Source organism: Galendromus occidentalis, unplaced genomic scaffold (assembly GCF_000255335.2).
Source record: "Galendromus occidentalis unplaced genomic scaffold, Mocc_1.1 scf7180000077284, whole genome shotgun sequence".
NCBI classification, from domain to species: Eukaryota; Metazoa; Arthropoda; class Arachnida; order Mesostigmata; family Phytoseiidae; genus Galendromus; species Galendromus occidentalis.
In genome coordinates this window covers 398,156-420,157 of record NW_003805272.1, presented here as the reverse complement: position 1 = coordinate 420,157, position 22,002 = coordinate 398,156, and the positions used below count along the sequence as shown (strand labels likewise).

The 22,002-nt window shown below is 52.1% G+C and overlaps 1 protein-coding gene across 1 annotated transcript; it reads left to right on the top strand.

The window, feature by feature from the left end:
• The first annotated feature begins 2,552 nt into the window (after positions 1-2,552).
• Positions 2,553-21,248, top strand: gro (TLE family member transcriptional corepressor groucho). Its single transcript, XM_018639054.1, has 11 exons — positions 2,553-2,663; positions 7,762-7,776; positions 10,955-11,061; positions 15,567-15,675; positions 17,516-17,653; positions 17,822-18,094; positions 18,200-18,377; positions 19,317-19,508; positions 19,640-19,810; positions 20,032-20,501; positions 20,619-21,248. The coding sequence occupies exons 1-11, from the start codon at positions 2,598-2,600 to the stop codon at positions 21,246-21,248; spliced, it is 2,349 nt and encodes a 782-aa protein (XP_018494570.1). The 5' UTR covers positions 2,553-2,597.
• Positions 21,249-22,002: the final 754 nt, after the last annotated feature.

The following is a 22,002-nucleotide window of genomic DNA, read 5'->3' as shown; positions in this document are numbered from 1 at the left end:
CTCGCTGTTTCTCGTCGTGCTGCTGCTGCAGCAGCAGCTCCCTCTTTTGGTCGTCGTCGTTGTCGTCCCGCGCGCCGCCGCCGCTGGTGGCTGGCTGTTTCTTGTGTTCCAATGTATATATATCTAAAGAGAATACTATCACATTAGCGTGAGGGCGGTAGCGAGCGGTGACCGAGTCACCGCTGGCTCCCGCCTTGCGGTGAGCAGCGCCGCTCCGATTGGTGGAAGTCACCGGCAGAGCAGTCGGCGCCGCCCCTGCGGTGACCTAGTCACGTGGAGCGCAAATGCGCGCCGTCCTCCTAGGAGTCGTTTCTGCCGGCCGGCCAGATCATTGTTGATTAGGGCAATTGGTAGGAAGGAAGGAACGAAGGACCGACCGACGGACCGGCGGACAAACCGACAGGCAGCAGCAGCGGACAGACGGACGGACGGACCCACCGACCGAGAGCAGCAGCAACGGCAGCACATACAGACACACTCACACAGGCAGGCAGCACTCACATACATCGACACACACTCACACACAGTCCGCCACAAGGCGCCCTCGGCAGATGCGCGTGAACAACAGTGAACAGCGGTGGTGGTGTGCTCAACGCCGCCGAAAGCAGAATCAGAAAAAGCAGCTCGAGCAGCAGCAGTAGCAACAGCAGCAGCAGCAGCAGCAGTAGTGGTGCAGTGGGTGGTAGTTGTTGGCGTCGTCCTCGTTCGTGCGGAGCTAGTGGTGGACTCTAGTGACCAATATCGACCGCCGCCGTAGAGACCTCACTAGAATACTAGCGACCGACCACGTTGTCAGGAACAACGCCGTCGTCGTTGACGCCGTGGTCTCAATCTAGTCGGCCGATGGCAGATTCGGAAGCTGCCATCTGCGACTAAACCCCTACTGACGAGACGAATGTTCACTTGCGGATACAGTGCGAGCTTGGAGTCAGTGCGAAACTCGGAGAGTAAGGCGGTGAGGGGCAGTGCGTGAGTGCATCAGTCAGTCGGCCCATCGAGTGAAGAAGAACTCGCCGGCCGCGGACTCGGAACCCCACAACTCGCCCTGAAGCGGCTGAAGGCAGTCATCTCGTGAGGAGTCCGTCGTTATTGTTTCTGTCGCTCGTTTTCGTTCGCTGTGCCGGTCCTGTGCCCGTGGAATAATTAAGTGCTCCGGCTAACAGCTATCGTACTAGTCTGTCGACAACCGCCGCCGACAACAACGGATTCCGAATCAACAGTTGTTGGATTAATGAGGTGAATTGACGGTGCCAGTTGAGAGGAAAAGTTCGCTCCATGTGAAGTGGAACATCGAGTGGGTTCTAGTAAAGCAACATTGCGGGATCTGGATAGCCGTTACTTCGGTGAAAATATCTGACGCCGTAGGGAACACATCCTGAATTCCCAAGATGTATCCCACAAGACATCCAGTCAGTTCGTCTCTGCCCGTGGCGGTAAGTGTAGAAAGTTTTTAGAGATTACCTAAAGACAGATTCTCAGACCATGAAAACGAGCTCGACACTCCATTCGAGAGGCTTTCATAACGGTGTGGTAAGGTTGCAACAGTACGGCCGGGAATCAAGCCCAGATTTTTCTCTTCTTCGGTGCTCAGTGCTGTGAAGAGATTCATCGTAACGAGAGCGGGCGTCCGACGAGCGAGTCGGGAGTGAAAGGGCCGGAGTGCATTTCAAGAACACCCGGCATCTCAGTCGCTCGAGTGGTTGAGCGGCGCATTCCAACTAATTTGTTGAGCCGAGTGTGGCGGTGAGGAAGCGAAGCCGAGAGAAAACGCGCCGATCTTCGTGAAGAGCACTAGTCGGTTTCAGGAGCCTTCTGAAGCGTTTCTATTTCGGTTTTTGAACTTGGACTTCTTGGTTCCGACGGATTATCCGGAGTCACTCATAGAAGTTCCGAGCATGACACCTCGTGGCGGGCTGAATTAACCATGCGGATCAAAGAGAAATTCAATTCTACCGTAACAATCTGGGCAACCGCCGCTCCATAGTGGCTGTGTGAAACGTGTGGGTCTTTTCTCTCTCTCCCTCTCGCTTCTCTTGTTCGCTCGCTCGCTCCCACGTTCTCACTCTCGCGCCCGCTCTCTCTCTCGTTGGTTTCTGGCCGACAGTTTTTCGCCGGTATCCGAGCGCTCCTGGCGGTCCGTATCCGTCGTGTAAATGGGATCGGCGGCGCGTCATTTTCCGAGTCCTGATAAATTTTCCTTTTCCAAACTCATTCGTCAGGCGGCGCGCACATGCTCACTTCATAGTGCAGCTGACTGATACTCGCTCTCATCAGAGTTAGCCTGCATAAGGGTTCGAATTTCGAAATCCGATGAGCGGCTTCGAGTTCGAACCGCCACAGTCGTCCGCCTGCTAGACCCAGCAACGAAAACAAAAACAGGGGATGCCGCTTGCCTAGTGGCGTATCGTTTCAATCGAGGCGCCAATCGATAGCTTCTGAGTATTTTGAATAATCACGAGATTTAACTCGCCATCCCGAAGAGCGTAATCGCGAGGCAATTATCGCCGCGTTCGAGATCGAGCGAAGTTCTCGCACGGCTACCCGGCTTCAATCTCCAATGGAAGTGATTTCATCATCGTGACCCTTGCTACCGGATCATGGACGTATTCGGAACTCCTCCAGAATTCCTGTACCTGGCAGCGATGGCCGATGCGTTCGAAAGCGTAAGACATCTTCCTCATCTGTTCTTCCGGCCATTCACTCCTTGCGATAATCTTGATTGATAATGATCGATCATCTATTTCGGGATTGATACTGAAACGGCAGCCGCGGCGATACTCCACTAGACTTGGCGGAGTATGCGATTACAGTCAGTTCGAGCAGTCTATCGATCGATCGCTCGATCAGCAACTCAAGTGATCGGTAGAACACTCGTTCAGTTTATCTGTCAACTCCGTATGAAGTCGTTCTGAGAGCACTTGACTTCGGTCTCGGTCCCAGCGATCATGTTTTACCTCGCTGTATCGATCCGGCGCAACATCGCTCGCTGTTTCGGGTAGACCGGCGAATCGTCGGAAATTCGAGCTAACATTTGATGTTGTTGTCGAGCGGATCTCAGCGTGCTCGGATTTTCAGCAGCATTTGCGACTCCATCTATTTATTGATGCGTCTAGCTGCCCCCTCGAGCGTTTGTGATTCGACGACAAGAACAGTTTGACTTCCGATCCTCGGACATGATCGTGAATGGGGTTTGAGATAATTTAATTTTCATCGAGGATCATCAAAAGCCAATGCAATGTCGACGACTTCGATGATCATCTCGAGACAGAGAGCGGCTCATGGACTCATGGAATTTTACAGGACGAGCGTCACTGAGTCACTGAATGGCTGAATGACCGACTGAGTGAAATTTTTGATCTCTCTGTGGACTCGATCGATCACCGTGCGGGGTGGGGGGGGGGTCGCTAGACAAAGGGCCGTCCCCGCCGCCGTAGTCTTTGATTCTGCGACAACAATGACCACCATCAGATTGAGCTGGAAGCCCCCCATGAGTGGCGGAGCTCATCCAACCGCTCTCCGAGGCTGATCGGAATTGTTGATAAATCCTCGATATCTCCGATGCGATCTTTACTGTTTGATTTCAACGCGTTTTCTCGAGGGCGACCTGATGGACTGAGACGGACCAGAGAACAGCAGGCACGATCATAAATGAGCCGCACATGTATGTCACCGTCGCGTCGTGGCCATTACCATGGTTGTCGCATGGCGTGCGAGAAGCGCATGAATTGAATCCTCTTCTGATGGCAACCCACATGTTCCTCGGAGTTGTTGCTATCGTATTTGGTCTCTCGCTCTTCCTCCGGTATGGGCCGTGTCTTATCTAAATTAGTCCCTCTATCAGGAACCGTTTCATCTTGTTCGCTTCCTCCGGCTGGCTTCGGGGTGCTTCCAGGCCGGTCAAAGTTCAATCGATCTTTTTTTTAGGTTGTTTGCGTTTAAAACCGAAAGCGTAGGGATCATTCGATCGACACGAGAACGAAGTCATTGTCAGGGTGATGACTGTCTCTTTCGTACAAGTTCGCAGTCTTCATTTACTCTCAATGCGAGCCAATTATGCGGTCGGCTAGCCGTGCATTCGGCATTTCAGAAACAAAGAAAACAATCTATTTAAAGACATCCACCACCGCCTTCGGTGAGAAAGCCGTTCTGATGCCAGCGGACCGGCTCGCTCGCTCGCTCGTTCGCCCGTGTCTCAGACGAACAGAGGAGAGCTTCGATTTTGTTGACCGACCTGCTCGCTTGCCTGCGCGCTCAGCCTAAGAACCGGTGTGCCTTCTCGGCGGCTGTCGTTTCTGAGCCGGTGTAGACCTTGTTGCTTCATGCATTCGATTCACGACCATCAGTGCCGACACCACGGCCGCTCAGTTCCAATGACCGAGTCGGCGAAAGTTGCCAACGGTAGTCGTTGTCACGCGGCGATTAAAGCCATTAAGAGCCTACTCTGATCGTTTGAGGGACGGAATTTTGATGTTCCGCGACTCAGCTTTCGGGCATCGGCTTACGAATCACTGGGAACATGACCGACGGATCCTACTGTCGAAGTGAAGCTGATAAAAAATCCGGCCGGTAGTCTGTGGGGAATCACATGGCCATAGAGGTGTTCGTGCTGAATTCTCCGAGAAATCGATGTTGATCATTCAGGTCGAGCCTAGTGTCGAAGCTGCTTCTGCTGCGCGTCGCGGTTTCACTCGCCACCCAATGTTTGGTGCTCAATACGCGGTAAATGGTAGTCCGCGATGGTCGACCAGAAGCGTGACCGCGACGACTATCAACGTTCATCATCATCACCGGCCAAGACGTCATAACCGGAATCATTGATGACGGCTACGTCTGCGGCGATAAACACAGGCATTATCTCGACAACAGTGTTTCCATGCGATCTGAAAATTGATTTGTCGATGTGATGGAGCTGACGCTCTCTCACAGTGATTGCCTGATTGAGGAATTTTTCTATGATTCGATGGATAGATGGACGGCAATGTTTGATGATCCCCTCACCGATTCTTCGATTCGATCTGACTCATGGTCGAAATCGAATACTGTCGGACGAGCACTCGGTTTCTTCTTCCGCGAAATACACATACCCCGCCCCCAAGTTTGATCCGCCAATTAATTAGACTTGAGCAGGCGCGATTGGCGAATACCTATTACATGATCGACCCTGTTTTCTCTCCGCACTTCTCCCATCGATGAGGAACCAGCGAGTTGAGCGCAGATAGAGAACAATTTCCTTTCGGCGCTGCCACCGCTGCAGCCACCGAGTTAACACTCAAACTCTTCGGATGTTTGTGTGTGAGTGTTGCTTCGTGTGGGTGTGAGAGTGGGAGCGAAAGAGAATTAGAGAAAAAGAGCTCTGTGAGTCAAGCCAAGTAAGTGAGAGCTTCGACTGAGCCAGGTAGCACTTCCATACAAAGCGCAGGAAACAAGTCGTCACCGTAGTCAGCACGCTCGGATTGGTCTGACGGTCCGCCTGTCTGTCTGATTGACTGACTGACCGAGAGAAAGAGTGAGCGAGGCCAGATTCTCCGTCGATCCGTCCCCCTAACCGTCTGTCGACGGTGGAGGAAGCGAGCGATTGAATCAACGCGCGACGAACGGACGGACGAACCAACAAACGAACGAAATAGCGACAAGAGCGAGAGAAAGTGAAACAGAGTCCGGGTAAGCCTTCGAGTTTCACAGTTCCCCTTGGGAGAAAAGCAAAAGAGCAAACACGGCCGCTGCTGCTGCCGCCGCTGTTTCGTTTGCTGAAACTTATTACGTTGCTCCGGGGCTTTCGTTGGTCATGTTCACAGCGCGCAGGGCTTCGATTCGAGAGCGGACTAGCAACCGAAAAAGAAGCCGAAGAGGGGCAAAGCTTTCCGGAGGAGAGACTCGGAGACATAGCGGGACGATAACATAACTAAGCGAGCTGAGCGACACCAAAGTAAACATTGGACCAGGCGACGGTTTACGCGGTAAGCGATGAACAAGCAAACGACAATGTATCATACACCGGTCACGCAGAAGTCACGCACCAGTCGCACTAGGGCTCGGGGTGCGTCTGGGAAGCAGGACGTGCTCCCATAAAACCGCACAAGCGAAGACTCCCCTCTTCCTCACGCCCGCCGCATTCATGGATCTCCGCATTTCTCGAAGAGTCCCCGCAAGTCTGGCCCATGCCTCTTTTCCGAGAGAGAGAGGCAATCCGAAAAAACTCCAGGATACTCTGACGGGGGAAAACTCGGTCGGCCTGAGATTTTATGATGCAGGTCACACCGAACGAGATCGCGGAGGGAAGAGAGATCCATTGGGATAAAGAGTGCCCTGGTGAAATATCTGAGTACTCGATGAGTGCCTCCTAGCCGAGAGAGGCCGGTCAACCGACCACGCGAGCGAGCAGTTTGCTGTAATTGTCAATTACTCCGAGGTATCGCTGCTGATGCGGTGCGAAACAGCTGAGTGGTCCTTGCGCTATTGTGTTCCTCTCGATTACAATAACAAGGCGACGGACGGGAGAAATTGAGCGGAAGTCGATTATTTCCCTGGCCGTGATGATAATCACGATTATCCGGGTCCAAAACTCTCACAGAATTCGAGAAACTTCGAGAAACCACGCCATATCGACTTCTGACGTGAGCTTTTCCCCATGATGGACTGATGAATGAGCCTCCCAAAAGATCGAGGGTTGAAGTTCTCGAGGGTTCGTGGGGAAGATGATTGTTCCTCGGGATCATACCAATCAAACTTCTTCTCACTCGATCTAACCACCGATTTCTGTGGTAAGTGAGCCTTGTGATTGAGTTCACTGATGCATATCAAGTTGCTGTCTATGCTTCTCATCCCATACAACATAAAACAGCAACAACAAGTGAATAGGTCTGGCGCAGCCCAGAGAAGCTCGTCAATCGAGCGTTCGGGAATTTCTCTCTATTTATTCATCGTCTGTTTCCCGGGAAAAAGCCCAGGTGGCTCTCAAGTCTGAGAATACTGGCATCTGGCTCATTCCTGCGCAAGAGGACACGCATAAACAAATATGTAGCCGTGCCTGGGTACTTCACAACAAACAACTAAGCGATCAAATGACAGCGGCAGACATCTCTTCACGGCGCCCTCGTTCACCCGGGATTGTAGCGCGCTATTCATGTCACGGGTTTTCTCGATCGAGCCATTTGACAGATCATATAAGTAGATTGCACCAGATCGAGCTGAAGACAGTCTCTGGGACAGAAAAAAACTCACGGGCGGTTGTAACATCTTATCGAAAGCCTGGGCAAGGATTCGGCGGGAGTGGAAGCCGGAACCGGAGAGAGAAGGGAGAGCGGGAGAATCGCAGACGCAGTATCACATGATAGCTCTGGAAACGGTCAGAATCTAGCATTTCGCGAGACTTAGGGGGCAAATCGGGCGACCAGGGTTGGGAATCGGCGATGAGTCCTGAGCCTGACAGAAGCTTCTCGAATGCGCGAGTTCGTCCGGAGTCGATAGCCCGCTCACCGAATCCGGGCAGGGCGACGATTTTTGCGGGTCACCATCCTAAGTTTCATCGCGAGATTACCAGGCTAGATGATTCGTGGATGAGAACGCGAACTTCGCGCAAGGGATAGGGTATCGAGAGTGTGGTCGGATAATACACTTCCTCCGAAGGGATCCCTCAGGGTTGCCCCGCGAATACAGGAAGATTCCTATCAAGAGATTCGACCTCGACTCTCCTACGAAAAGATCGTGCTACCGAAGGATAGAAAAAGGATCTAACCAATGTTTCGTTTCTCTTTTTTGCAGACCGCGAAGAAAAAGGTAATGCCCCCCTCAGGAATTGACAAGGTGAAGTTTCTTCATTAACCACATCCTTAATGCTCATGTTTTGCTTCTCCTAGTTGCCTGCTCTCCCTTAAATGAATGAGCTTGCTCCTGTTTCGCTTGCGAGAATATGCGCGCATTGTCATGCACTCTTGTTTCTCGTCTGTTTTGAGCTTTTTCGCCGGCCACCTTTCTTGTAAAGGAACTAATTGTGTCATCTCCCATTTGAATAGAATCATTCAATGCTCGAATCGAAATTCTCTCGCCTGATGTACCAATGAGGTGACATCTTGATCGAAATCTCGTTTCCCTGCACATAGATCGCTCTCCTTGCGCTGTTCGCTCACGGCGGACTGAGGAAGAATGCTGCTGGATTTACCGATCGACTTTACTGTTTGGCCACCGGCTGCGGCTCTCAAGGTCCCTCATAGGGGGCTGAGCTGATCATAAAATCAATCAAATAGCCAGCTAGTTACGCTTCATAGCTCAGAATCATCTTTGGATCATCATATTGATCCTCTAAATGCCTATGTGTGCCTTAGCTCAGCTGGAGCAGCTCCGAGAACAGAACTGTTGACCTAACGAATGCAGACATTTAAGCGCGTGATGAAAAATCGAGTGTTTGCACAAGTTTGAGAGGATGATGAAAGACTGATGTGAGTGGCAGTCTCTGAAAAATCTCCGCGCGAAACCCCCTCTGCTGACCCATCCGATGGAATGGGGTACTCGAAGCTCTATCCGGCACTCAGGCTCGAGATACCTAGAAAAGTCTTCATCCAACCCCTCATTGAGACTCACCCCTCCCGAGTAAGGAACTCCCCGACAAGCGTCTTCTGGATCATTCATCTGAGAGGATTCATTCGATCGGTCGTCTGGGAGCCAGGGGTTTGTGTCCCCCAACTTCGATCCCAGTATCGTCTTAACGAGTGAAGGTGATTGAGGATAGGTGGGCAAAGAGAAAAGACACCGCTTGGGTGGTTTCCGCGCATGAATTACGCTTCATGCTACCGGCTGACTGAAGAGCAACTATTACGCGACGGCGACAACGATCCGTCGTCGCTGCTGCTGTTGACGATGTTTCGATTGTTGCCGCTGTTCAAAGTCGTCAGCCGTCGATGCCAAATGCAGTCAGTCATCCGGTGTGTTCGGCCGGTCGACGCCGCCACCAGCTCCGCTCAGAAGAGGAACCAACCACTTAATCAGTTAAAGCAGCAGCAGCAGCGGCGACGGCACCGGTAGAAACAACAACAGCGAATGGCGGAATCGTGGTGCATCTGGGGATGCATTCGCCGCTCCCGGCTACGAACGCTGCCGGTAGCGTGTCGTTTGCTTGACTGGCTCCGCCGACCAGCGCTGGGTTTCTGCCGCCGCCGCCGCTGCCGTCGATGAAGTCAACAGCCCTGTGCGAGTGTGTGGTGTTCAGCTTCGCTTAACATGACGCTTCGCTGGTCATTCTGTCGCCCTGCCGCCGCCACGATCGTCGTCGACGTTTTTCTCTTCTGTTCTGCGATTCGTCACCGTTCGAAATCTCCGGTCGACCGACCAGCGAGCCGGTCTTTGAATGTCGCTCTGAATCAGTGGATGAGTGACTGAATGAATGAGTGAGTGAGTGTATGATCGACAGGCCAGCAGGCACGAACACATCTTACCAGAAATCGAGATGAGGATGGGGGTGGGGCGAGAGCGAGCGATCGACACGTCAAAACTCTGCTAAAGATCTCACTCGTACAGAACGGGAATGATAATTAATAGCGCTACCGCAGCACGACATCCGGAGGCCCGGAAAATCCCCAATCTACGTTTTCCCACGACGTTCCGTCTCGCTTCGTCTTCGATCGTCTTTCGACATCGAGGAGGCAACTTTGCGCTCAGTAGCTTCGATAGCTCTCAGAACGTCGATCCAATCCCAAGCCCGGCCAGAACCCCGAATGCATCGGAGTCCCCTCAGAAGCTCAGACCTCAGAAGTACTTTCCGGATGGCGAGCTCGAGCGATTCATTTCTTTTGAGAACATCGAAAACGGCTAGATTCTCTTGTTTTCTTTTTTGCGGTGGGGCGGAATTCCTTCATGTGCGCAACAATCCAACCTTTTCATTCTGAGGCATTTCTTCTGAAAACCGCAGTACATGAAAGAGGGAGCGAAGTTTGGTTGGAGGGTTTCGAACTACATGGCTGACCGCTGTGTTTGTGGTCGCTGACGAACAGCCCGACTTTCTGCCCATTCGTCCGCCTGCCCGCCTGTCCGCTCGGCTCTCTGACTGACGGGTTTGATTCTTGCTTGCTCGGTTGCTTCGCCGGTTTGACGACCTCCTCGAATCGCAGTTCGTAGGTTCCTCTGTTGGTCGGCTGGGCGGTTCGTTGCTTTGCTGGCGGCTTGTTTGAATCTTCGGCTGTTATTTGCCCGTCTCGTAAACTGACTGACGACTGATTTGTTGTTGGTGTTTCCACACTTGTTGCCCTCGATTCGCGTGATCTCATCTGAGCTGATTGCTGCCCCGAGTTCAGCGGGGCGGGAGCGATTCCTCAAGAAAAGGGCGCGATTTTCTCGAATGCTCAACTCCCTTAGAAGTTCTAATTGGCTCAGAAAAGTTTTTTTCGCGGCTCTCCTCCGCCTAGAGTTCCTCGACCAGCGATGAGATCATCTCCGTTGAGAGCCATCTGTAATACAAGCAGGCGTTCCATCTTCTCCGGTGAACTCAGAGAGTATCCTTCTGGAAATTTCCAAGGAGCTGTCCAGAACTGAGGGGCTGTCTCTCCCGATTTCCCGATCGTTTGAGCGTGGTGACAGCTACAAAAACCTTTTACCGAGGGTTCCCTATTCCACTCGATCGAATATCCGGATCTACGGTGCTATCCTCCGGACTCCAGATTCAGTGATCGTTGACAAGATGGGTGATCGAAAGAGAGAGTCATGACTGACTGTAGGCTGAATAAATTCATGATCATATGAGGAGATTATTGCAGTAATGGCTGGACGTATGATACTTGTACGAATGGATGTATTGTGATTGCATGAATGGGCGGATGGATGATTGTATGCGAGAATGGAATATAGACTTATTCATCGAACGAAATAATGAATGATTAAGGGAGAGATCGGATAATCGATTGATTTCCGAGAGAACTAACAATTCACAGTATCACAACGCACTAACATATACTCATTCTGCTTCTAGGCTGGTCCTCCTGGAGGCCAACCAGGACAACCATTCAAGTTCACCATCAATGAGTCATGTGATCGCATCAAGGAAGAATTCGGCTTCATGCAGAGCCAGTATCACAGGTGAGTTATGCCTCCGATGAATAGGATTTCCCCAAAAGAAACGATTCCCCTCGGGAAGACATTAATCGAAAAAGGCTTCGCGGGAGAAAATAGACTGCAGAGAAGCTCTCTCTGGTAATGAGGGACAATATTAGCGAGCTCGAGCGAGCGAGCGATGATCAGAAAGATCACCATAAAGACATTCTCACATTAGCCTCAAGCGACGCTTCGGTAGTAATGCTAATGATATCCCTCAGAGGGCTGTAGAATTCCGACACTCATTCGTTCATTCGCTTGCTGCTCACTCGCCGCCGCTACTCTGTTAGCCGCTTGTCAAGCAGAACATTCTAAGGTGACACTTTTGGTGGGTCGCTCGACGACGACCGCGCCAACCATTCCGAAAAAGACCGAGTGGTTCACCCGAGTACCGAGTTCCACCACCGTCTTCGTCGTCGCCGCTACCGGCGAACGCCACCAACCGCAACTACCACACCGATCGTGTTTGTATCTGTCGTTGCGTCTTTCCCGAAGGAACTGTAGATAGCTCACCACTTTTTTGAAAGACCGAGAATAAATAGCCGTCATTCACCCTCCAGCGACAGTAGCTACGGCCCGATGGATAGATACTTGCTCGTTTGGCGAGAATAAGGGAAAAGGTTGGAAAGAAATCACAAGAGCGAAAGGCGCACAAGGCTCGCAGGAAGGTCTCCGGTGGAATGCCCATGCTAGCTTGTTCCGATGTTACCGGCTTGATGGGTCCTTTGACTGCATGGTTCACCGACGGACGCGCGGACCGAGTGTGTCTGCATGGGGATGGAACCTGGCTAGAAGCGGGCTTCCGAACGCCGTGTCAGCGCTCTCGGTCAGGAACAGCCGCCGCTCATTCAGTGCGGGGCAGGCCCAGAGGGGACCGCCGTTAGGCAGCCGCGGGAGTGGGCCGGCAGGCGGGCGATATTGCGAAAGCAGACTGAAGGTTCGCTGTGAAACACTTCCCGCTGTCTCGGAGGCCTTGGCCGAGCCGTTCGTTACAGCCTTCACTCGGCTTGCAAACCTACTACTGAGTTCATCTATTGCTCTGTTTCCACTCGACTTTGCTCTGCTCTGTTTGGCTTGGCTTGATGACGCGCCAGCTTGAATGGTTTTCCGGCCGAACGAACGACCAACCGACCGACCGACCGACCGGCCGGCTAGTCGTCCGGTGGGCCTGCGCACCTAACGAATAGATCAGGCTATCGGACGGTGAGCGCGGCTACGCTGGCAAACGGAAACACAGACAGATCGACTGACTGACTGACTGACAGACGCTCGCTCGCTCGCAGCGACGGATGAAGAGATACACCAATAAGCTGCTTGTCACTTGACCATTCGGTCCGTCACTTTGCTGCTCGGTGGGTAAAATTGTCAGTCAGTCATCGGGGTCCACAATTTGTCGTCCTCTCTGTCGCGATTCCCGACCCGGACAAGAAGCGGGGCTGGTGCTTCGTACGTTGGCCTCGTACATCTCTGCCTCGCACGTCTCTTTTTTCTGATCCGGAAGGGGGTGGAAACCCCGACGAGAATATCAATCAATTCCGCCTGAATTCCGAGGTCTACGACGGCGGTCGAATGATGATAGTTCGCCCGCTTTTTTCGCGCCCACCAAAGTCGCTCTCTAAAATTGTCGAGGCCGAACTCGAGAATTGGATTCGGGTTTGAGTCGAGCGGTTGTTTCTGCTTGTCACTCATTGCCTCCATCCTACTTTCTGAGGCTGCAGGTAGCGAGCCTAGCGGGGAAATTGCCGAACGATGACTTCGCGGCCAACCACCACGAGGCGACAACTCCATTTTTCGGTTTTCCTCGAGGAAATTCGATCTTGGTATCATTCTGGATGTGCGATGTGAATGGCTCGAGTCGGTTTGTCGATCAAACTCGAGCCGCCTTCGCTTCCAACTCGCCATACGCTAAAAGCTCAAGGATATCTCTACTCAGAGGTCGGCAGCGGAGTTACTTCTGAATCTATGACTAGGAGGATCAGTCTCCGTCGCTTAATGGGGGCAATTAATAATAATAATTGAAGGGGGCAACAAGCACAATATCCAATTGAGCCGTTGCCTTGCCTTTCTCATCACACGATCTCGCTTAGCGATAATGAATGTCAGGTGCTTCAGTTGGCATCCCGTGAGAATTCAGTATCATTTGAAGTAATGACGGCGATCTCCCGCGCGCACGCTCTGTTAAATTGTTTCACTAAGCCGCCGCAGCGACCGAGCTGCTCCTGATGGCTCCGGCGGTCATCATCATCGTCTTTGCTGTTATACAAATGGTTGTTGTTTCTGGCGCGGCCGCCGCGCCGTCGGTGAAGGCGATGCTCCGATGTCGCTGGTGGCGGTGACGGCGGCAGCAAACAGAGCCAACGAAGCGGAGCGACAGAACTGAGCGCCCTCGACAGTCATAGCACCTCGAGCACAACCAGCGGCAAGTACATGCAGATAGACAAGCATTCGTGGATTGACTGCCATGAGCCCTGATAGATGACAACTGAGGGAGAGAGGGATTCTCGGATTGGTGAATGAACGCTTGGCTGCTCAGACGCATGGATGGATGCTTCGGCTGCTGCTTGAATGGGTGGATGGATGAATGGCTTGATCTTGATGAGTGATTGAATAGATCGGCTGAGTCGCGGATGAGTGAACGCCGATGAATAAATGATACTTTATCGACGACTAGCGACGGGTGTATCGGCCGAATAGCAGTAAAGCGTTTGAGCGGAGCGAGTCGTTGTTACACGAAGCTCGCTTACCGGCCGTTTATGATATGCATCATGAATTGATGCTGGACAGACATTCAAGCGTTCAAACGAGGCACCAGAAGGCTCCATATATGGATCGTTGGATCAGCGGCTGGAATTAGTTGGGTTGGATTGACTGCCGAGATGAGCGATTGATTCGTTTCGTTGGATAGGCTGTGAAGACAACGGTGCTGACTGAATCATACGTCGCGCTGCACGAGACCTGCCCGCAATCCAGCTCCATTTACTGCGACCGGCCAGCCTTATCGATTCGTTCGGAGAGATTCGTCGTTTACGTAAAGCGACTCAGATCGTCAAGCGTTCACGTGACGGCATGCCCCCGGCGCCGGAGAAAGGTCTCAAAATTACATTCAAACGGGGTTCCCATCTCAATTTCATTTCATGATTCTGGATGACTTGGGTCCCGATGGTGTTTGGCTTCGGTGACCGCGAGCATTCTTCAGCATGTAAAAACGGAAATCGGGGCACCATGCTCAGCGAAGTCGTTCACAGCTCTCCTGCCCTGCGACGGAGCTGCGAGGGCTCACGAGGAGGGCAAGCGACCGCAGCGGAAATCCGATGACTGGGTCCGCGGAGCGGTCGGGTTCGCGGATTATTACGCGGACTCGAGCGGAGGCTTTTTCGATATACCGGCCCACTGATTCTCCATCCTTGCATACGATCCTCGGAGAGATGCGCGTCCCAATTGAAGCAGGCCAAACGTTTCGGACAGCGGCCGTGCTTTCCCGGCGAGCTGCAGCCGCGACGACGGTGAGCTACGGTGAATCGATATTTAATCGTCGTCTAGTCGTTGTTGGAGTCGCTGCCATAGCGTGATAGATGCTCGTCGTATGATACGCTTCCTCGTCTCGCTCGCTCAGTTACCCTGTCGGCTCTTTGTCTCTCAGTCAGTCAGACATTCGCTCATAGATTCCACATTCGAAGGCAAGAGCGCCTAGTCAGCTTGCTGCTTGACTGCTTTACTGGTTGGTCGGCCAGCCGACGAAACGCTCTAGTGATTCCTCACACGCCACTCTTTGTCGCTCCTTGGATCGATACTACGGTAACAACATCGAAAACATCATGAACGCCCCCCAATCCCCTCAGCTCGGCGGTTCCCACATCAGTCATCTCTTCATCGCCGAGCCAAATCGACTGCGGTGAGACTGCAGGATCAGATGACGCAAAATCGCCTGTCTACAGCCGTATCTGCCAATTAGTAGATGGAAGAGAAATGATTTGCTCGCCGAATCCGGTGGTCTCGAAGAACCATATCTTGCGCAGTCACCGTCGACTCCTGGTGGGCGGTGGGATCCGGGCTACGGATGAACACAACGGCGGAAATTTCTGATGATCTCGCTCAAGGAAATGAGGAGCTGGTGTGCAAGTTGTCTCAGACAGCACCCCGCCGCCCTTTTCGGAGCAACGGTGTCGCAGAATAGGAGGCGTAGCCGGTGATCAGGACGTCTCAATTAGCGGAGAACATAAATCGTTTCGGGAGAAGCTTAATGTTGACCAGCTACCTGAAGAGCGAACAGAACGACTGATCATCACAACCATTAACGGCGATTCCGGCAGCAAAGACTATTAGCGAACGACTAAACTGTTACCGGACCCGGCCTTCCATTCAGCAATCGAGCACTAGGGAGAGTTCGCTGTGCAGATAAAAACAGCCTCGGTCGAAACCTCCTTATTTGCTCCGAGCTAAATTATCCAGAGCTGCCATCTGACTAATAATCACATTTTCCTTCTTTGCAGCTTGAAACTTGAATGTGATAAGATCGCCAGTGAAAAGACCGAAATGCAGCGTCACTACGTCATGTACTACGAAATGAGTTACGGACTCAACGTTGAAATGCACAAACAGGTTAGTTCGGGATGTCTTTCCTCTAAGTTGCGTGAGTCGACCACGCGGTCTCGAGGCTCGTCTGTGAACATCGTCGGTGATCTACCGCCGCGGCGTATCTGATATTGTAACCGAAGACGAAGAATGATGAAGTCGATGCAGGATCTCGTTCAGATTCTTGTTCCGGACGAGTCTGCCGACTCGAAGCCATTAATTCAGAGCTTCACCTGATTGAGCCGTCTGAAGGACTCGCTTGTCAACAGTCCACCGTGCGCCGCACCGGTGAAGGCCCCAAATCGTCGATCCTCCGAATCCAAAGCAAATGAGCGCCATTTGAATAGAATACGCGGTGCCAGCGACTGCATTACAGCATGCCGGCAGATATATTATCTTTGAGTGATACACCCTACGGACAGTCAGCCAGAGTCGACGAAAGGCCAACAGTCGAGCGATTCCGCTACCGGTCGCTGTTGTCGAAGCTGCTTCACTCTGATGTCAGTTCAGCTGCTCCCGTGGCCGAGATCAGCTCAAATAGACACACTCACTCAAACACATTCGCACACACGCGCACAGAGACACACATAGGCATGCAAAGACAAACAGAACGATTTACAGGATGGCTGGCTGACTTGCTGGCGAACGAGCGGCCAGGCTGATAGATCGAGTAGGAGATATAGGTACATTCGAGAGCTGTGTTGCCACATGCTCTACGTTCAGTCCAATTTGGCCACCACACAGCTCGAGCGTAGTTTGTCAAGCTGCAGTTGTTGTTGCTCCCATCGTTGCCGCCCATGCTGTCCTGGTCTGTCAAATACCCGAGCTGTCCGGGGAGCTACGGATTTTTGAAATTCGCCGTAGAGCGGAAGTATTTGTTTGCTTTCACAATATTCCCGACGGCAGCTCTGTCCATCCCCGAGTGCGTTATTCCTCGTGGTCTCCAACTCCGAACGCTCATGTGTATGAATCAATCGTAGCCCTCATACGCGTAGATCTGTCTGTATGGAAAGAAATACAGTAGAACCTCGTTGTATCCAAATCCATATCCACGGGATACTCCCGCATGTCAAATCCCTACACGACGACGACTGCTCGGATCTCTTGGCGGAACGTCTCCTAGGCGGCTGTCCCTCGAAATGAGGCTTCTGCTCTAAACAAAGACGGCAGCTTCGTGTTGAGCGCTGCGCAGATCTATTCATCACAGACAGCGACAATGAGCTAGTACATTAGCCTCGCTCTTCAAATATCTTCGTACCCCTTGTGAATCCGATGTAGATAAATTGTCGACAACAAAGCCTTTAATAGGCGCTTGTCGCTTTTCTGTGAGTCATTTCGAATTCGACACCATGTTTCCGATAAGAGGCTGGCGGCAAAGATTCTACGGGTAATTCGTTAGATCGGACCCAATAATGAGCCGGCGTAATTGAGCTTCTTCCTCGTCGACATCGTCCAATGACGTCGTGGACAGCAAGAAGACCGAGGAGGGAATGCGGAGTTCGTCGTTGAAAATATCCGGATTGCCGGTACGTTTCATTGGCTTAGCCATGTATCGACGGAGCGGGCACCGGCGAATCGACAACTGCATGACGCGACATCCGACAAGAGATCGATTCAACAGATGCCCTCAAAAATCATTTCTGAAAAAGAGCACCTTGACCCTTATCAGAAATCGGCCGCGGCTGCTTACGCAACTACACCCAATCGTCGATCATGTAAATCAGCGTAGATGGTGGAAAGAGAATCTCTCTTGTCAGTCGATCAGGAACATCACCGATGAGTTAGAAGTTGAGACTGGAGATATGCTCGAGCCACGTGAAGCTCTGTCGAGAAAGAGCGTCGAGCTAACAAATTTCTTTCTTTGCAGACTGAGATCGCTAAACGGCTAAATGCAATCATCGTACAGATTCTACCGTTCCTTTCCCAAGAGCACCAAGGTCAAGTCGCGTCTGCTGTTGACAGAGCTCGTCAGGTTACCATGAACGAGTTGAACACGATCATCGGGGTGAGTTCTTCTGGAGGCTTCCTTGTTGCAGGGGGGCCGAATCTCCCCCATAGGATCCGGCTCTCGAATCCAAGCCCGTTCCCTTCAGAGAGCCACGATTTTTTCGTATGCAGCGCGCTTAAGATCGAACTAGGGGTCATTTATATTAATCAGCCATATCTTCCTTAGACTCAGATGCATGCTCAGCAAATGCCGGCACATGTTCATGGCCCCAACCTACCGATGATGCCTCATGCAGCTGCTGCAATGGCGGCTGCAGCCGGTCTTCAACCTCCCGCGCCGAACACGGCTGCAGGTCTCCTTGCGCTATCGTCCCTTGGAGCTGCGGGTGCACCCCCGGGTGCTCATTTGGCCGCGGTTACGTCTGCAGCTGCGCAGCTAGTCAAAGATCGCGAAGAGCAGAAGAGATCCTCATCCGTGCACAGCACCGAGGAAAGACACGTGAGTTGTATTTTCTGGCTCAATCGGCATTCTCTGCTCGAGTCACAGCTGCCAGAAAGGAATCTATATCAGGCTATGAATTCTCATCTGTTCGAAACATTTCAGAGGAACTCGATCTCCCCTGGCGAGCAGAAATTCAGGTCATCCGCTCGCACTCCTGACATGGAAAACGAAATGAAGAAACGTAAGAAAGAAGAGAAGGACTCAGATGGGGAAAAGAGTGATCAGGAGTTGGTGGTGGACGTCGCCAATGACGACTCTGTTGGACCTGCTAACGGAAACGGTAAATTGCCTCCGCTGCTTCAGACGCACTCTAGAAGACTACCAACTCGGGGGCGCCTTACACACCAGTTCTACGCATAGGTACTCGAAATCATGCGATGTTGTGAGCCATCTCTCCACCAGTGACCATGTGTGTCACCGTTGAGCATTCCGGACTTCCATCCATAGAGCTGTTTTCGATAGTTGCATCCGTCGGTGCTTCCCTGAATTGAATTGTCACTCGGATCTGTCCTTGATCTTCCCTCAATTCATGGATTATGAGAAACCTTTACGTTTGCTCGATTGTAGACTTCCGATACCTCTCAACTCCCCATCCATCTTGTCATTTGGCTCGAGACATAAGTTGTATTATACGTGTACTGAGTGAGTGAGTTATACCGGTCCGCCCGATTCCCTGTAGTCGAGACACGGAATCTGTGTTCAGTACAACGATTTCATACAGCGCGCCTCGAAGCGGCGTACTCCCTCACTCGGATACAATATACCTATGTAGAGAGCGAAGTTCCCGGAAACCAGTCGATCGATAAATCGATCCATGAGTGTGCTCGTGTGTGAGAGCACGGCGAGCCTGCGTGGCCGCATGATCAATTGTGTGTCTTAAGGCGAAGCGTCGAGAGCGAAGTTCCGGTCGTCGTGTGATCCTCTTGGCCTTCATCAGCCTCCAATGTTGAATTTCCACATCATCGAACAGGAACCAGCCGAGCATCTAGCGAGCCCACATCGCGTTCTGTCTCGGGTCGAGTCAGGGCTCTTCGGTCCCGCATACATCAACTCTTCTTTATATTTTTGACGAAAGCTTGATCGGAGCGAATTCATTTTTCGCGGAAGTTGTTCTGGGGGTTTCTCCGTCAATGAATAAAACTTACGATAAAACTTACGATTGTGCTCGGTCTAGACGCTCTCCTAAATCTCTTCGTTCTTCTACTTCCAGGCTCTGCAGCCTCGCCCCGAGAGAATGGTGCGGCGGAAAAAGTCATTAAAAAAGAACACTCGCATTCGCCTCACTCGTCCAATTCTTCTACCCCTAAGCAGCATAAGGATCTTGGACAGGCCGGAGCTTCAGCCGCACCAATAACCAACGGGGAGAAAAGCACCACACCTAAGCCGGCAACACCCACATCTCAAAGCAACGGTACGGGGCTTGTCCAAACAATATCCAGTCCTGGTCTCGAGTACATATAATCAGCAACGGAGAGGATCCGCGGAGCAATGCGATCGTCGCAGGATTTTGCGTTTTCGAAACTTATGTTTCTTCTTCTTCAGGTGGTCCCGGTACACCGGGTCCGGCTGGGTCAAGTGGACTCGCCAAACCCGCCCTAGCAGGCCCTCCAAAGGGCCCAGCATCTCTTGGTCCCCCTTACCCATATCCTCTGCACGCAGGGGCGCCCCCCGGTTCGCATGGTCTGCCTGCAGACTTGTCGGCATACCCTCAAGGTGAGCATCTACCAAGGGGTTCTGGAAGACAAAATTGCTCTACGCCTCTCGACGGGAGCTAGCTCCCTCGACGTAGATGATTGTGATATTTCGCTTCTTTCGGGACGAAACTGCCCGAGCAAGCGATTCCATGGTCGTCCTCGAGAGAAATTTCTAGCATATAAGAGCCGTTCGATCAGGCCCCGATTCTCCTTTGTGAAACGTTCCTTCCTCGCTTTCAGGGATGCTGCACAACAATTTGTCTCCAGCGCTGAATTCATACCCAAGGGGGCTGGTGGGCTACGACCCCCACCCCTCGATGAGAGGACCCGGATTCGGTATGCCAGGAGGTGGCAAGCCCGCCTACTCGTTCCATGTGTCGGCCGAGGGTCAAATGCAACCCGTTCCGTTCCCCCCGGACGCCCTTCTAGGGGCTGGCATTCCGAGACACGCTCGTCAGATCAACACATTGGCGCATGGTGAAGTCGTTTGCGCCGTGACCATTTCAAATCCGACGAAATACGTGTATACGGGCGGTAAAGGCTGCGTCAAGGTCTGGGACATATCTCAGCCCGGCACGAAGCAACCGGTCTCGCAGCTCGACTGCCTTCAACGGGACAACTACATTCGATCTTGCAAACTTCTTCCTGACGGAAGAACGCTCATCGTCGGAGGAGAGGCATCCACGATCTCAATTTGGGACCTCGCGCCGGTGCGTACTCATTATCTTCCTTATGAACGTTGTCCTTCTTGAAATCCGAGAGTCACGCGCTCCGAAACGCAAGAACTGGTTACTGAATCGATTCTAATCTCAAATCATTTCTCACAGCCCACACCGAGGATCAAAGCCGAACTCACCTCGTCGGCACCTGCCTGTTACGCGCTAGCTATCAGCCCCGATTCTAAGGTGTGTTTCAGTTGTTGCAGCGATGGAAACATCGCTGTGTGGGATCTCCATAACCAGGCTCTGGTACGCCAATTCGTAGGCCATACGGACGGCGCCAGCTGCATCGATATCTCCAGCGACGGCACGAAACTGTGGACCGGCGGCTTGGACAACTCAGTGCGCTCGTGGGATCTGCGTGAAGGTCGCCAGCTGCAGCAGCACGATTTCACCTCGCAGATCTTCTCACTCGGCTACTGTCCGACCGGTGAATGGCTGGCCGTTGGAATGGAGAGCAGCAACGTCGAGGTGCTCCATTGCAGCAAACCCGACAAGTACCAACTGCATCTGCACGAAAGCTGCGTCTTGTCGCTGAAGTTCGCCTACTGCGGCAAGTGGTTCGTCTCGACCGGCAAAGACAACCTCCTCAATGCGTGGAGGACGCCTTACGGAGCGTCCATCTTCCAGTCGAAGGAATCGTCATCGGTACTGTCCTGCGATATCTCATCGGACGACAAGTACATCGTAACCGGGTCCGGCGATAAGAAGGCGACCGTCTACGAGGTGATATACTGAAACTAGAGCGGAGGAAAAAATCCGGAAGAACTTCATTCTACGATGCGGGACTTGACGACGGCCCGTAGCGTCGACTCAACACGGTGGGAGGCTGGAATTCGTTTTGTACATTTCATTGAAGAGACAGCGTTGAAATTTCTAGCCAACCCTCCAAAAAGCATATTAAGGACATGATCCCAAGACTGATGTGAACGATAGATTCGAAACGAGGGAACGAAAGAAGTAGTGATTGTGTGTGTGAAAGGGGGAGTGAAAGAACTTCGGATGTGCGAGTGCATGATGCGTGATTGCCCGCCTGCGGGAGTGTGAGTTAGGCTTTTCTGGGTTCTGTAGCTCGCCCCGCTAACGTGGCCTGGTGGCTGTTAATCTGATCACGAGCTAATTGGACTCGTATTAACGCTGTAAGCCGAAGGAAAAATGGAACCACGAGACCTAGAGAAGATATCATCGAGCTGCATCTCCCGCGTTTCTGATGACAGCCTCAAGAGGAGGCGAGAATTGGATCCAGAGAGAGGAATAAGACCTTGGTGGGCCGTGTACCTTTTTCGCATGTAGCGGAAAGGGCTGGCCGCTTTTTCATTTGTTCTCAACTGTCTATAAATCAAACTTGATTTGTATATTTCCTATATCGATATAAGAGAAGCAACGCGAGAAAGTATCCCGCGGAAGATGTTTAGACCTAAATAAACAGCTCGTATCCCCGAAGTGCGAGATGAAAGTAAACTTCTTGAAAGAAAACTCTGTCTCAGCTAGA

Excerpts from the sequence above, each read along its gene's own strand:
- gro (XM_018639054.1), top strand. The coding sequence starts at position 2,598 with ATGGACGTATTCGGAACTCCTCCAGAATTCCTGTACCTGGCAGCGATG. Across the intron at positions 11,062-15,566 it reads ATGCAGAGCCAGTATCACAG|CTTGAAACTTGAATGTGATA; the intron begins GTGAGTTATGCC and ends CCTTCTTTGCAG. Across the intron at positions 20,502-20,618 it reads CAATTTGGGACCTCGCGCCG|CCCACACCGAGGATCAAAGC; the intron begins GTGCGTACTCAT and ends CATTTCTCACAG.